The following is a 17,596-nucleotide window of genomic DNA, read 5'->3' on the forward strand; positions in this document are numbered from 1 at the left end:
GTGTCTTTAGAGGGGCAGTACCAGAATTTCAAGTTCTGCCCTATACACAGGATGTGGGATAACGTACAGATGAGTGGGGGTCTCACGGCCGAGAGCCCCGCCGATCTTGAGATTGGGACTCCTGTCTCCCGCTCTTTTTCTGCAGGGGTCCCTTCTTTCCCCGCAGTGACGTCACACTAAACAGAGCGCCGGGCCACACATGCATGGTCAGCGTTCCTTTCATTTCAGGTGCGGCAGACGGAAACACCCGAGCGGTTGCTGCTCAGGCATCTCCATTGAAAGGGAATGGAGCACTGTTGCGATTGGGTGACCAGCGCTCCATGCAGTCTCCTCCTTACTGCAGGGTTCTTGAGATCAGCAGAGGTCTCAGCCTTTCCTTTGGCTAGGGAATAACTTGATATTCTAGTACAACCCCGTTATGGTCCCTATATACCTTCAATAACAAATCATTCGGCTAACAGTCATTTGTCCCAGCTCCCAGATTCACATGAACGCTCCATTCGGGCGGACGTTCCCGTTTTGCACATTGGTCGCAGCTTTCTTCATTGTCCTAAACATCTCTAGTGGAGGCCTCTCTCCAGGGAGGACAAGAGGATTCAACATGTCTTTCCCCAAGAAATGTCACCAGGAGGGATGTTGAGAAGGATCGGTCATGTTGAATTTCAACGCCTGACCCTGTTGTCCACCATGGAGTTAGACCTCCACCAGAGATATTTGGCTGTGGCTTGAAGTCTGAAGGCCCCATACACAGTTGTCAGGTTCCAAGAAAGTCAACACATTTGGACGTCTAATGCGTATGAGAGCCTACAGGGTTACCCCGTCCAGCCTGCAATGACCCTGGGGGAAAGGGAGGATTCAGGACTTTTCTTCACGATATCCCTCATTACAAATTCCAGAGTATATGTTCCCGACTGTCCCTCCGTGCGTTTTTGCGGCAGAATTTGCACGAATTCTGCGCCAATTCCACATCCCATTAATTTCAGTGGGAATCCACGCCGTAGTCTATATTACTAAAATAAGTGACTGACTGTCGTTGTACGTGGAGAGCAGGATAATTAGTGAAAGCATGTGCAGCTCTCTGCATCGACTTCTGTGGGAGTTACGGGAACAGCTGTACAAACGTGCCATGTGGTTTTTGCGACTCCTATGGAAGTAAAAGGAGAGAGAGCTGCCCACTTCCTCTCCAACTGAAAGCAGTGGACAGCATCAACAAGCAGGTCAGGAGTCAGCCATGTTTTTGATATTGTTAAAGGCAAATAAGGGAGATGGAACAATACCCGTGCAGCGCCACCTATTAGAAGGCTTTAGTCCTGCAAGTTAATGTTATACTTTTTATACAAGCCTTGTAACAATGACTGGGAATTGGAAGCCAAGGCAGAATCCATACACAGACAGCTGTTTCGGGGTGTTTGCGCCTCAGTGTGCAGCAGGTTTCTGGCTTTGCTAGAGAGGTGTCTGCGATGTGGGTCAGAACATTTTTTTCTCCTTAGGGAGAGCACATGGATGGTGAGTGAGAAGACTTATAAGGCCATTCATGCTCCTCTGGGTAATATGCAAATGAAGGAGATTAAACAATACCTCTGCAGTGCCAGCTACTGGAAGGCAACATAGTGATGAGATCCCAGAGTTGGGAACTGCATCTATGAGACCTATATCATATCTGGTAGATATCTATGAGATGAAAATAGAGCCTACTACACACGGGCAGAAATTCCGCAGAGGATTGCATTGCAAAACGAAATCCTATGCACACAGCCTCGATTTGTCCACATGAAAACACACACGGAAAACAAATCGCGGCATGTGCCATTTCTGTGCGGGTCTCACAGAGGCCCACACAGAAATGTCAGTAAACACCCACCGGCTCAGTTCTGCGCTTGCGCTTGCTGGGCAGCAGCTGGCACATCACAGAGCTTCGGAGACGCCGGGAGCGGGTGAGCCGCAGGGCTGTGCAGGGGCACGGGTCTGCATCCGGCCCAGCTCTTATTAAAATTTGGGTCCCCCCCCATCCAGGGGGACCCAAATAATTTACTTTAGTCTTGAAGGTAGAAGCAGTTCCACGTCTAAAAACTCCTCAGCGTGCTGCTGTTCAGGGGCTCGCGAACCTCAAATATCTCCGTGAGATGTAAGTCTGATAATACTACATTGTTCTCTCGTAACTTTAGCTTACCTGCATATTTATATGAGCGTTATGAAACAGAAGAAGAGACACCAACTCTGTGCGTCCCCGGTCACAGGCCCAGTGCAGGAGGCTACGGCCCTACAGAGAAAAAAAACACACATCTTTACCCAACATTTGTGTTATACCTGCAACTTTACATTATGCACATCTGTAAACAGGTGAAAAATAAAACTGTTGGCCAGAGATCTATGTGTGTCGATGGGATTAGCCGATAATCTCATACCCATATCGACTGGCAGACTGTCCTTGACATCTGCCATCCGGGGACAAGGACCAGAGAGACTGGATACCTGACTGATCCGCCAGTCCTTATTGAGATGACTTACACCAGCTGTACATACAGAAGAGATTTGGGGTAAAAAAAATGCTCCGAAAAATATATAGAATACGAATTTTCCCAGAAGAAAACAAAAACTGCAAGGTTACATCATCTTCACGTCGTCTTATGCTCCAGTGCAAGGAGGTAGAAAAAGACGCAACCTTGCAAAGTGTTGATTAAAAACATCCCATCCTTTTATGGATACTGTTACAATGCAGATCTATAGGTTTCCATGGTAACAGACTACAAACTAACCCTAGTCTGATTCTTCAAGGAATTTTCCAATAGAATTGTTTTTTTTTTTTGTTTTTTTTAAGTGCCCCCACTGCCCGTATCGTTTACCTGCCAACTTCCTCTTCCTCTCATTTCAATTACCCAGCTTACCTTGTGGTAGCTTCTATGCCAGCACAAGGAACTCCCACGCTCCCCTCCTTCCTCCTCAGATTACACACTCCCTGCACAATTCATCAGGCTGGCTGAGCATGTTAGAACTTCAAGAGTTACATTGCCCATGCTTTTGGTTGAGCCTACAGCATTCGGTCCGGTTACTCTGTCCTCGCAAGTTCTAACACCAATGATCTTACCACCACACAAATCAGACTGGAACAAGGCTCTGGAAGCCGTATGGACATGACGTCAGAAACAAGTTTTCATCAAGACTGAAACGTGACCAGCCGTGAAAGTTGGGTCGAATGGCGTACAGAAGGTAACTAATGTATTTGGAGAATTTAGTTAGGGTGTACTTCAACACTAGAGAAAATTAGTTTAGGTCCTGGGATACCTCTTACAGTCATGTTGCCTTCCATCTGTCTCCTATTACCATGAAGACACACGTGTCTGGAGGAGCTGTTCACAAAACTATTGAATATAGTCCCGAATTAAAAAGTTACACTGTTCTTAACTGTAAAGGCTATTGAAACTTTTGTGCATTAAAACCACACACACACACACACACACACACACACACACACACACACACACACAAAGAGAAGAGGAAAAAAAAAAGTGCATGAGTTTTCCTTCTCCTGTATTTAGAAAGGCTCATACTTTTAAGTTTCTGGCTCTCGGCGTTCCCAGCACTGATCAGCTGGTCTCTCATACAAACACTCACAAGCTTAGCACCCCTTCCCCTCTCCGCCTTCATAAACTGTGTAGCATAACCATGCCCACTCAACATGGCTTTGTAGGTCATCCTCTGAGTAAATGCCGATGTTACCGCTCCCCCCCTGCCTCTCCATTCAGTTAACAAAGTGAGTGGCCGTTCAACACTGAACGACTGCTATTTACACGGAATGATCATCGTTCAGCTCATCGCCCATCGTTTATGCAGCACGAGCGATGAGTTGAACTATGACAGTGCAGTGTAAAACAGCCAGCGCTCATTGCATGCAGCGGGATCAGCTCTTGATCTCGCTCCGTACAAACCCCGATCACCCAAGATGTAACTGTACGTCCTGTATAGTAAAGGGCTTACCGGTAAATTGGAATAACTGAAGAAAAACAAATTTGCAAAATTGGGCATTTCGTTAAACGTTATAGGAGAGGATGTTATGCTTTAACCCCTTAAAGACCAGCTAATTTAGTTTTTATTTTTTTAATTCATCCCCACCTTTCAAAAGCCATACCATTTTAACGTAGCCATTGAGGGGTTTGTTTTCCACAGGAGGAGTTACATTTTTAACATGGTACCACTTACTTTACCATATAGTGCGCTGAAAAATGTTAAATTTTTGAAATGGAAACAGGGCGAAATCGGTTTTACAGAGTAGGACACTTGGCTCATGCTTTAATACCTACGCTGATGAGTTTTCCCGTGTCTCCATCAACTTTAGTATTTTCTCACCGGCGCGATTACCACCAGTTCCAATATAGTCTCCATCACACGTACATAACGTGCGGATGCTAACGAGTAATTAAAAGGCAACATTTATAAAAACAGTCCACAGGAACTTCCCGGAACTAGATTAACAGCCAGATTATATTCCACGCCTGAACGAGTCAAACGCACTCCTCTAAAATTACTATATAGCGCAAACGTATTTACGGTAAAATATGCAGCCAGAGGTGCCGAATCTCCGACTCCAGCTCATATCGTACTGACTTCAGGGAGCTCTACCCACGATGGTTAGAGCCAAGTAGCCCCGCCTCGCGCACATTAATTCCCCGTGTCTCAGGCTATGAATTGATAATTACATCCCTTATTCAAAGGGAACATATTTAGGAGCCACCGGTGACAGGAAAACAGACAGGCCAAAAATCAGGAACCGTGCGGCCTGACAGGACATTACTGGCTCACAACGTGGGTAAGGAGAATAAGGGATACAACAGAAGATAGAGAGCTACAGTGACGTGCAGGACATTAACGCCACCGCACAAAGTTATACAAATACATACGGCTAATGCCCATGGAAGGATTTCTGCCACGTGACAAGCAGCGGAAATCCGTGGCGTTACACCAAAGCTGAATGTTCACGCTACGGAATTCAACCGTGAAACTCTGCAGTGTGAAATAACCTGCGGCATGTTCTATTTGCCGACCGGCTTCCCTTGTAGTCAGCGGAAGTATAGGGTGAATAAGCTTCCCCGTCCATGTCACATGACACTACCGGTGCATCATAACACTGCCGATGCGTCATGAACAGTTTTTTTGCAAATGGTTGATTCATATGAATAATCTGCAGCTGTAAAAGCACTCGTTAATAGAGATGAGCGAGTATACTCGCTAAAGCACATTACTCGAGCGAGTAGTGCCTTAGCCGAGTATCTCCCCGCTCGTCTCTAAAGATTCGGGGGGCAGCGGCGGACGGGGAGCAACGGAGGGGAGATCTCTCTCCCTGCCACAACTCACCTGTCACCTGCGCCGGCCCCCGAATCTTTAGAGACGAGCGGGGAGATACTCGGCTCAGGTACTACTCGCTCTAGTAATGTGCCTTAGCAAGCATACTCGCTCATCTCTACTCGTTAACAAAAAAAATTGAGTGACTATGGTGGGTGAGGCAAGGGTGTAAACAATTTTTTACAAAAACGGCATAACACTCAGTGCTGTGTGGGTAGATGGGTCATCATGATGGAAGAACCAGCCACCTGTTTGCCCAAAAATGGCCTGACGCCCTTGCTTTCCCCCCCTGTAGTCATCTGATTCCTCTCCATGAGTGCTTTAAGCAGTGGAAAAGGAAACCGAATTTCCCAGCTGCAAGTTATTGTTCTGAATCAGCCATCACAAGATAGACGAAAAACTGCACCTCTTGTTAGAAAAAGGATAAAATCCCTCGAGCTGAACGCACCTTTCCCCAACAATGTCGGCTGGCACACCGCCAACAGAAGCCTGTACTAGTAACGCCCGGCCTATCAGAAGGAGACTCCCGTTTCCTTTGGGTAACCAAAATTGCACAGACCGAACCATTCAAAGATTTGGACGCACCTTTTCATTCCATTTCATTCTCTGCGAGCCCCGCACAGAAATAGAGCATGCGGCGGTTTGTTTTCCACACGTGATTTCACGGGGACAAGTCACGGCCGTCTGCCTAGGATTGCGTATTGTAATGCAATCCTATGACAGCGGCCATGGGCAGAAATTCTGCGGGAAATTCTGCCCGTGTGCAGGGGGCCTAAAGGCGTGAAAACTATGAAGGAACACACATGGAATTAAGTAGTAGACAAAAAGTGTTTAACCACAGAGTTTAAGATTTTAGATTTTTCAAAAATGACCCCATTTTGCTTTGATGACGGCTTAGCATATACTCAGCTTCGTAAGGTAGTTATCTGGGATGATTTTCAATTAATAGGTATGCCTTGTCAAGAGGTCATCTGTAGAATTTCTTGCCTTCTTAATGTGCTCAAGACCTTCAGTTGTGTTGTACAGAAGTTGGGTTGGTACACCGTTCCATACAGTGTTTAGCCCTATTCAACTACTATTCTAGTCTACAATACGACCAGAACTACTCAACTAAGAAACGACAGGCCATTATTTTTCATACATTAAGGCCAGTCAGTCCGGAACATTGCAAGAACTTAGAAAGTATCCACAAGTGTAGTCCTGAACACCAAACACTGATGAAACTGGCCCAGGAAAGGAAGACCAAAAGCTACCTCTGCTGCAGTGAAGAAGTTCATTCGAGTTACCAGCCTCAAAGTGCAAATAGTTAGCACCTCAGGTTACAGCCCACATAAGTGCTTCAACACAGATCAAATACCAGCCATGTCTCAATATCAACTGTTCAGAGGACACCGAGAACCGGGCATTTGTGGTCAAATTGCTGCAAGGAAGCCCCGACTGAGGAACACCAACAAGAGAATTGTTTTGGCCAAGCAACACAAGGAATGGATATTAGACAGGTGGAAATCTGTTCTTGGATCTTAGGCGTCAACATTTGAGATTTTTGGTACCAATCACCAGGTCATTGTGAAACAGAGAAGGTGAGTGAATGGTGTCTACTCTCCAAGACTGCTGGAAAACCATTCAAGGCGACTACCGCAAGAAGTGAATTGAGAAAATGCCAAGGAGTGCAAAAGTAGTCCTCAAAGCAAAAAGGGGGCTACTTTGAAGAATCTAAGATGTAAAACATTCTAGTTTAACACAGTTTCTCAATCCATGTATATTCCTTCATGGTTTTCAGGTCTTCAATATGAAACTAGAATTAAGAAAACACTATAGAATAAAAAGGGGTGTCCAAACTTTTGACTGGTACTGTGTGTATATTATATTCTATACATCTGAACAGCCATAATGTTAAAGCCTCCATCTAAGGGTGGATTCAGACGACCGTATATCGGCTCGGTTTTCACGCCGAGCCGATCTACGGTGTCCTCATCTGCGCAGGTGGGGGGGTGGAAGAGCCAGGAGCAGGAACTGAGCTCCCGCCCCCTCTCCGCCCCTCTGCACTATTTGCAATGAAAGGAGGCAGGGCTAAATGTTGTGAATTAGCCCCACCCCATCCCACCTCTCCGCATTGCAAATAGTGCAAAGGGGCGGAGAGGAGGCAGAGAGGGGGCGGGAACTCAGAGCACTGCTCCTGCCTCTTCCAGCCTCCCCCCATGCAGAGCGAGACAACGTACATCGTCTGGGCGTGAAAACCCAGCCGATATAGGTTCGTCTGAATCCAGCCTCAGGGTGTAGGTCCCTCACGCCACCAGAACAGCTCTGACATTTGAGGAGACTCCAAGACTCCACAGAACCGCTCTAGGTGTTCTATGGTATGGGGCACCATGACCTTAGCAGCAGCTCCTTCAAGTCCCTCCAAGGATCAGACTTTTTCCAGGACATCTCACTTGATCAGACAGCCCTGAAATTCCCCGGAGTCAAAGTCATCTCCTTAAAATCTGTCATCTTCCTCAAACCATAGCTAAACAATTTCCGCAGTGTGGCTGGTCTCGCTAATGCGGCCATGAAGTATCTGATAAGCAATATTAAGTGGTAGGTCTCAAAGTTTATCAACCACGTGAATGCCAGGACCGAACATTTCCCAGGAGAGAAATGGCCCATTTAGACACAACGAAAAAACCTCAAAGCCGTCTTTTGAGCGATTCTCATTGCGTCTAAATGCACAGACATAGTGCAGCTTTCGTGCACAAGTCATTGATCGCTCACTTCAAATTTTTTTAAAATTGAGCAATCAGCTGTTATCAACAGAGCAGTCTGTTATCACCATCTGCTGCGCTGATAAGATTCTCTGTGCCCGCGTCCTGCTGTGAATTCACAGCAGGGCACGGGCAGCAAGTGTGGAGAACACTACATGAAAAACAGCTGTACTGTTCTATTAGCAGCCACGGCTGTGTCCTGCGCCGGCTGCATACCTCTATAGCAGCTACTTAGCTACTATAAGGTATGCAAATATGATCGCTCCAAACCGTCACTCAAACTGACGTTTGAGCAACTTTTGAGCGATCATCCGTCAGTGTGAATGGGGCCAAATGCCCAGAGCATCAAGTCAACTCTGCTGGCTTTTCTTCCCACAGTGCATCCTAGTGCAATCTCTTTCACAGATCAGGAACACAAATGCACCCGACTGTTCAGACGAGGTGTCAACAATGTGATTAGCCAGGCCACCTTCTTCCATTGCTCCACAGCCCAGTTCTGATACTCTGGCCAGTCTGTTGATACACACAGCAAGCTGCGATATCCTGCGTGATAACTTTCCATAACTTTCCATCACTTTCTACTCCAGTAGCTCTTCTGTGGGGTTGGACCAGAGGAGCTAGTCTTTGCTTCCCATGCACATCATGACCGGGTTGCCGGTTATCCTTTCTTGGACCATTTTTGGTAGGTACTGACCACTACTCACCAGGACCACCTCATTAGACATAAGGTTTTGGATATTCTCTGACTCATCTAGTCTTCACAATACGACCTCGGTCAAAGTTGCTCAGATCCTTACATTTAGGTATATTTTGCACTTCCAACTAATCAACTTCGTGTTTGCTGTATCCACCTCTTGATAGGGGCCATTGTCAAGAGATAATCAGTTATTCTCCTCACCTGGTCGTGGTTTGATGTTATAGCTGATCAAGATATAGATCTAATAAAACATATATATATTATATATACACATTCTATAGTTACACGCACTGCACACCTCATCGTCTGCCACATTCACATCGATGGTTCCCAAAGCCAGAGCCTGGGATATCCGTGAAACGTCATTTTCCCGGCAGTAATCAAAGATGTCTTTATCTTCATCCCTACAAAAATAAACTACATTAGTCGGTACCCCCAGTAACATCACAAAACACACAACAGATTAACAGATGTAATGGACACACTGTCAGCACTGGTTCATTTGTAGTAACATTCATCCTGTTGTGCTTTCTTTTACCTGTATATTGAGCACAAACCACTACATAGTAAAGTCATAAAAGAGAGGTCCCTCTAAGTAAAATCAGAGGGGTTGCTATAACAAATGTAAACTTGAATGTGGCTAGCCTAAGGAGCATGAATGGCCAGCTACACTGCAATGACAAGCGGGCCAGAGGACCAACTGATGGGAATCTTGAACGATGGACGAAGAAGATATCAAAAAAGACTTCTCTATGTTTAAAGCGGCCTGGGGTAAAGGAGGTGTCCTCTGTTATGTGTGTGCGCCTCATACCCCCAATGATATCCATTGTTCCAGAGATCCACAAGCATCTTCATAAAGGTTCCTCCACCATGGCCACCTGTTCAGGCAACTTTGGAGGTAGGGGAGCATTTCTCTAAGCAAAAGTGGCATTTCAACTTTTTCCGGAAGGGTCACTTTAACCCATTCCCGGCTCCAGGACGTACATCTACGTCCTGGAGCGTCGGGGTATATATGAAGAGAGATCGCGGGGTGACCTCTTCATACAGCGCGGGCGTCAGCTGTTTATTGCAATAGCTGCAATTGGCCATACAGCCAATTGCGGCTATCAACCCTTTAAATCCCCCAAATGATGTTTGGTGGTCCCGTATGGCCCCCCACACAGTGATATCAGGGGAGCCGTGCAGGTGTCATGGCTGCCGGGCCTTCTGAAAGGCCCCTGGGCTGCCGAGGGACGGCCTATCAAGCCATGCCCGTGGGCTGGCTTGATAGGCTGCCTGTCAGAATGCAGTATGACGTAATGCTATAGCATTACGTCATACTGCAGGAGCGATCAAAGCATCGCATGTTGTAGTCCCCCAGGGGGACTTAAAATTAAAAAAAAAAATAAATAAATAAAATTTTTCACTACAATGAATAAAACAGAAAAGGTTCAATTACCCCCCTTTTGCCTTATCTATAAAAAAAAAAGAAAAAAAAGAAATACATATTTGTATCGCCGCGTGCATAAAATTCCTATCAAAGTAGAGCATTTACCCCGCACAATGAACGTCATCGGAAAAATAAAAATAAATAAAAGAACGCCAAAAATGCACTTTGTTACCCTGTCTCCCAGAAAAAAAAAAAACACAATAAAAAAGCGATCAAAAAGTATTCTGAATTGGTACTAATGGAAACTACAGGACATCCCGCAAAAAATGAGCCCTCGCTCAACCACATTGACGGAAAAATAAAAAAGTTATTGCGCTCAGAAGATGGCGGCAGAGAATAAACGAAAAAAATGAAATCTCGAAAAGAAAAAAAAGTAGTACAGTAAAAAAAAAACAAAAAACCCTATACAAGTTTGGTATCGTAGCAATCATACTGACTCATAGAATGAAGTTATGTCATTTTTGTTGGTTTGTGCGCCGTAGAAACAAGACGCACTGAAAGGATGGCGAAACGTGTTTTTTTCCCCATTTTACTGCACTTAGAATTTTTAAAAAGTTTTTCAGTACATTATAAGGTACTTTAAATAGCACCATTGAAAAATACAACTCGTCCCGCAAAAAACAAGCCCTTATGCATTGATAAAGGAGTTACGATTTGTTTTTTTGTTTTTTTAAAGGGGGGGGGGGGGGGGAACAGATGGAAAAAAAGGGGGGCCGCGTCATTAAGAGGTTAATAATGGATTACATCATGGAATTTGGCCACTTGTAAAGTTGCCATAGACTGTTATGCAGAGTGGTCTTTATTAAAATGTTAAGTTGTTGGACACCTTTGATGTTTCTTCCTTCATCTTCAGACTCCTTGATATCCAATGTATGACCTGCTCCTACTGTCAGGATTTCCTCATGGAGGTGTCCCTACTTGCAATATATGTTGGATACAAGTTCTGCCTGTCAAGGATACTACCACCACCTTCACTAGATCTCATGTACCAGCACAACCTAAGGCAACCCTGTGGTTTCTGGACACAACTGTCTTGGGGCTGGAAGGGAAGGGTATAGTACCTGCAGTTCTTCTTTACCCGCTTTGCATTCTACTGCCTCCAAGTCCCGTTTTCAGCCATCCAAGATAACTGACACTCTTCAGACTACCTGACCCCCAGAGTGCATTGGTACTGTTGAACTACCAATGAACTATACCTGCTCTCTGATTGGCCAGAGCTGCTCATCTGATCAACAATGGCCAAATCAGAGATCAGTGCAGTGTGCAGCCATTGGGATGGCCAAAAACAGGAGCCCAACTGGCGGATCAAAGGGGCGGCAGAGAAAAACCACTGCAGGAAAAATACCAACTTTCTCAAGTCCCGAAAAAGAACTTTGTCCTGAAACAGGAAGGTTGCTTAAATTCCTCTACTGCAGGGGTCAGTCCGTATGTCCAGCAGCGACGGGTCTTGCATTGATAATATGTGATCCAAGCACCACTTTCAACTTTATCAACGTTATCCGAACATGGATGAAATTGAAACCTGCAGTGGAGTCCATGAGCCATTGAGTATGTTCACTGCATGGGGACAGAACCCAGGATGGCACCATATGGAGACTATGTGAGACCAAAGAGATCTCTACTAGGGATGAGCGAGTATACGCGCTAAGGCACATTACTCGAGCGACGCGGGTGACAGGTGAGTTGTGTGTGTGTGTGTGTGGGGGGGGGGGGGGGGGGGGAGAGGGATATCCCCTCCGTTCCTCCCCGCTCTCCCCCCGAATCTTTAGAGACGAGCGGGGAGATACTCGGCTAAGGCACTACTCGTTCATCTCTAATCTCTAGCTCCCATGTCTTCCCCATAGAGGAACGCAGGTTGTAGCCCCATGGAGGACGGAACCCAAAACAAATCCAGCGCTGTAGAGGGAAAGTCTACTGTGGAAGCCGCCTAAGGCACTCTGCTTGGGGGAACGCATCAGTGCACCATTAATGTCTATATAATGCCCACTATGTTTGGGCAGCTATTTTGAAGGAGGCTCTTGGTTATACATACAGCAGGAAGTTTATTAAGACCAGTTTTCCATAAGGTGGTTTTAATATGGACCTCACTGGAGGAAGAAGCGACAAATGTATTTAAAATAATTGGCAGCCATATTGATGGGTCATTCTGCTTTCCTAGAAAACTAAATACTTTGAAACGACCCCCTGTTGACGACAAAATTCTGTCCCAGGATGGGAGAGGAGTAGAGGTATAATGCCTGCAGTTCTTTTCTGCCGCCCCCTGATCCACCAGTTCCAGGTCCTTTATTTGGTCATCCAAAATGGCCAACAATCTTCGGACTACCCGATCCCCTACAGCGCATTATTAGACTATCAATGCACCACTCCTGCTCTGATGGGTCACAGTTGCTCGCATAATCAGCACTGGCCAATCAGAGAACAGTACACCATGTGTATCAGTTAATTAGAAAATAGCTGAACTGGAAATGGGGCCTGAAACCAGCAGAAACCAGGAGGGGCGTCAGAAACGAACTACTGTACATGTCAGTGGGAGGGGGCTCTTTTTGCAGACCATCAGCACCCCACAGTGCAATCGCAAGGGGTACTAATGGATTCCCATGGCAGCTGGAAGCCTAACAAAGGCCTCAACGTCTGCCATGTAACTCAGCCTATTAGACCTCATCTCCCACAGAGCCCAATTGGCTGCTTTCACAGGCTTAGTAGAATGCACTACATAAGTAATGCAGTGTATTATCCTAGTAATCAAATGATCACATCAAATACTCCTCATTTGACTACAAGAACAGCATTAAAAAATTTAAAAAGTTCAATAAAGCTAAAAAAATTAATAGGAAAATCCAGTTGGGAAAAAAAAAAACAAAACAAAACACTTATCTATATACCGCATATAATTTTTTCCTACATAAACCAGACTTAAATGGATAAAATAAAAAATAAAAATAAAAAAAAAAAAGTAATGGGCATTACCGCATTTCTAACGACCCAAGCAATGAAAATATTTTGTTCTCCATCTTTCATGGTGAATGCCAAAACGCTAATTTAAAAAATAAATGAATGCCAAAATTGCTGTTTTTCTTTTGTCTAGAAAAAATGTAATAAACAATCCAGAAGTCACAAATAGCGATAAATACTACAACGCTCCCCGCAACAGAATGAGCCCCAGAAAGCTCTATTGCTGGAAAAATACAAATCTTACAATGGATCTCCTAATGTGGCGATGTAGATTCAACAGGTTTTTTTTTTTTATTGTGCTGAAGTACTAGAAAATAATCTATTAAAACTCGGTATTGCAGTAATTGTGCCGATCCAGCAAGAAAATTATTGTGTTATTTTTCCCGAATAGTGAGCGCTGTAAATACAAAACTCCAAAATGATATATTTTCTGGATATCTTTCCCATGTGCCCCCCCCCCCCCTTATGTAATAAAAATCATATGAAAATCACAGTATATGTACCCCAGAATGGTACTATTAAAACTATACAGCTTGTCCCCCCCCCCCCCCCCCCAAAAAAAAAGTTAAACAGCCATCATACAGCTAGCAACCGGTTGAGGCTCTCGCATTGTGACAAAAAAAAAGTCGCTTGGTCCTTAACGCACAAAATAGGCCAGTCACTAAGGGGTTAAAACGAGTTCTGCGCAGACACATCAAAATGTGTCAACAACCCTCTTAGAGTAACTACGTTCAGTGAACATAAAAAGATGAAGTTTAGAGTAACCGCTCCCGAAAACTAGATCCTCAGAGCGCCGTGTCAGAGGGAGGAGATGTATGTGAAGGGTCCTAACAACTTGCTTCCCTCCCTCCTGGGATCCGGAGTCACATCACCTGTAATTATTTCCACTCTTTAATCAGCCGATGCTAAACGCCTCTCAAGGGGTAAGAGAAGCAAAAGCTCATTAAGAGCAGCGTCCGCAGCCCTCCGTAGCGCGGTGAGCTTTTAATTGCTTAGTGTGATTAGGCAATGGTGCGAGAGTGATCATTTTCATAAGAATGGGGGAATGCGAGATGATGGGAGCTGCAGTCCCCCGGGGGGGCGCCGCACACACCCCCTACACTCATGCAATTATTCACACCAGCTGAGCTGCTCCATGGCTGCATGAGCACCGTGCTGAACACATTGCAGGAGGTGGGGAGGCAGAGTCTTGGGGGGGCACGGAGTGGCACACGCTTACCCGGCACGTGCCAGTATGTTAAGTAGGCAGGAGATCTGCCAGGACATCAAACCCTCACCTTCTGATAGTTTAATTGCTACAAGTGTCTGGATCATCCAACGCAGGAAAGTGTTGTATCCTAGGAGGTCCATGTTAGGTAGTGATGTACATATAACATAAAAAGGCATCTCAGAAATATTTAATGCACTGCAATTTTTTTTTTCTTAATTGCAATTATGCCTTGGCATTTTTTTCATATTAACCCTCCCTGCATGCTCATGCACATGATCCAGGAAAGCATGTGTATATAGTCTGATCTGAAGCCAATGTGATTTCTGCTAGTCTGTGCACATCTCCTCCTAAAAGCAAAAGCCTAACTGCCTGACCACACTGACTGACCTGTGATACTTCATGCCAAAACAGTCCATTTATCTGGCAGAGCAACTAATCAATTGCAGAGCCCATCAATCATCCTTGGTGGAACTAGTCGGGCCTGAGCGGAGAGGAGCGGACAGATGGCTGCCCGAGTGAGAAGGATTAATTCAATTCTGATAGATTACTGCAAAGCCTCATGGGACAGAGGAGAGGGAGGAGAAGAGGCACAGAGGAATGTGGGAGACCTGTTATGTGGAGAGAACGAAGCATAAAAATGGAGAACGCAAAAGTGAAGACGCGAGAAAAAAAACAAAATTAATTAATGGCATTCGTTACCTAAGCGTCTCCTGCACCTTGTACAGGCAGCTGACCACCGGGCCACCAAAGGTCGTCTTGTGCTTTTCAACAGGTTCTTCAGAAGCCTGTAAGAAATGAAGCAGGAAACAATGAGAATTAAGTAACAATGTAACCTAGCTGAATGCACAGAAGAGGTCCGGCCAATAGATGTGCAGATATAGAAGGCATTCTTGCCAACATTGCAAGTAGCAGCAGTAACTGAACACCACGTGTTGGCCTCAATGCCTAAACAGAACATGCCATAATATCTGCAAGTCATTGGGTATTGCGGCACGTGGCTCCGCAGCGCTTTTCTTGTGCAGTAAGTTCAAGAATTCATTTTACAAGTCTAATTCAACTAGTCATTCAGGTTTTCGCTATGGCAGTGTTGGCAGTGCTCAGCATTCTATGTGGGCCCGTTCCTCCGGTGCCTTCATTGAAAGCAGCCATAAGTACGATATCACAATCAAAAGAAATCCATCAGGTTTAGATTTGTTACTTTTGTATCTTGCAATTTACAAAATAACCTCATTTACCTGCTTGCGCTAAAAGCGGCGTGATCTTTTGCCATGCCACCGGCATTGTGTCCAAAGTCATCAAGTAGCCTGAAGGATCTGCTGCCAAGGCCTCAGTGCCAGATGCCAAAGAAGGTTTTGCGTTTTTATTTACACACGCGATCGAGGATCGTAAGGGTTTTCCATTGGATTTCAATGGGAAACATGGCATCACACTCACATGCGCATACATGACCGCTACAGACAATACCACGGACGGTGGCTGTGGTGGTCGTACTCCGAGATGACATAACATGGCTGGGACCAGCGGAGTACTGCTAATGCAAGTACTACACCTATTTTATACCATCTGAGGGCTCGTTCACACCAGCGTTTCGCCTCTGTTCAGTGTTTGTGTTCCTTTTCTGGAGCAGAGATAAAGAATTTAAATTAAATGAAACGTTTTGGTCTTTAGAACCATTGGACGCAATGGGGTTTCTAAAAAATAAAAATAAATAAATAAAAAAAAAAAAAAAAAGGAAAGCTTTCCATTCCATTAGAACAAAGAGCGCTGCAGACGGGGCCGCTTCCTTGGAGGGAGGGGGTGGGGGGGAAATTTAATGGAAAGCTTCGTTTGTTTTTGTTTTTTTAAACCCCATTGAGATAAATTTTGGTAAAAAATTAAGCATTTAATTCCATCTCTCTGCTCTAAAAACAGAACAGAGACGGAAAGTGTGAATGAGCTCCAAGCTATCTGGAAAGCATTTCCTGCGGTTTGAAAACTTCCTCAAAAGTGGAATTACAAGTTACCCCCATCCACAAAGATAGAGGGTAGCTTGCTGATTGGCGAGAGTCTCAGTGTTGAGAATCCCACCAACTCTGAGAGCGGTGGTCTCGTATCCCTTCTGCCTGACACTGCAGAGTCGCTTCCCCCACCAACAGTGCCATCAGACTGAACGGCTCCCTGTCTGAGCATGGTTCAGCTCTATGCTCTTCAATGGGGCTGATGGAAGCCACGGAAGCGCTTGCTGCTCTCTCTCCACAGTCCCACTGGAAATGAAAGGAGTGCCGGCGCGCTTACACAACCTTCACTCCATGTATTCTCCTTCCCCCTGCAGGGCATGTAGTAAGCCCGCAGTGCTGACGACAAGGGACTCCCCATTATCAGGATCGGTAAGACCTCCACCAATCAAGTTCTCCTTTATCTTTTGCAGTACAGCCCCTTTAATATCTTGACTGCACACAAGGATCAGCATTTGACTTTTCGGGGTGCATGCACATGTAGCGGCAAAGACCGTGTATTTATTTCTGTTGCTCTTATCAGACAAACCTGTTCCCCGGCCTTGTAGAGAAGGAGCCATCACCGCACCCAGTGGGGCTCACAGAAATCCCCCATCAGCAGGTTTTAGAGTTTAGGAAAACTCTTGCAGTTTAGATTAGACGAGCAAAATAAATGTAACCCGTGTTGGAAGATTAGACTTCGGTCATAATGAAGTCAACAAGTTGCACTCCGAAGGCCAGAGATACGGGGGATCTGGGTGCACGATTGTGCCGGCAAGCAGGGACAAGGCTGAGGCGGTATTAAGCGCTTAGCAGCCATCCATCATGGTGTAATACCGGAATAAGGATGTGACTGGTCCCATGTTTAAAGACACACATTCCCGGTGACAGCCCATGCTATATTTCAAGTGTCCATCTGCAGCGGCCGGCGAGCCATAAATAAAGCTGCAGAGCTGTAAATTCCCAGCGAGCGGGACATTAAGAGGCGGCAGTCAGGTAAACGGGAAGCAGCAGATGAAGAATACATTATGGATTCCACTTACCATTCCTCCGACACAATCCCCCCGGGCGGGTGACATTAACCTCCGGGCGGCACAAGCCCTCTTAATAAAACCATATAGCCGATTTCTATGAAGCTGCTACTTACATAGCAAACGAGCGCCGTTAAATACACTCTAAATACAGCTAAAGAGATCAATCTGAAAAGCTTATGTCCCTCCGCCGTCCCCCGGCCAGACACAAGCACACGTCCGGCAG

At 45.5% G+C, this 17,596-nt stretch overlaps 1 protein-coding gene across 1 annotated transcript in view; it reads right to left on the bottom strand.

The window, feature by feature from the left end:
• The window catches only part of ACBD6 (acyl-CoA binding domain containing 6), a 95,779-nt gene that overhangs the window by 26,355 nt on the left and 51,828 nt on the right, over nt 1–17,596 (bottom strand). Inside the window, exons 4-6 of the mRNA XM_066597436.1 lie at nt 15,066–15,151; nt 9,074–9,179; nt 2,171–2,260 (exon numbers count right to left, since the gene is read on the bottom strand). Coding sequence (XP_066453533.1) covers nt 2,171–2,260; nt 9,074–9,179; nt 15,066–15,151 — 282 coding nt within the window. The remainder of the gene's footprint in view (nt 1–2,170; nt 2,261–9,073; nt 9,180–15,065; nt 15,152–17,596) is intronic.

This window comes from Eleutherodactylus coqui, chromosome 3, assembly GCF_035609145.1.
Source record: "Eleutherodactylus coqui strain aEleCoq1 chromosome 3, aEleCoq1.hap1, whole genome shotgun sequence".
In the NCBI taxonomy this organism is placed as follows: domain Eukaryota; kingdom Metazoa; phylum Chordata; class Amphibia; order Anura; family Eleutherodactylidae; genus Eleutherodactylus; species Eleutherodactylus coqui.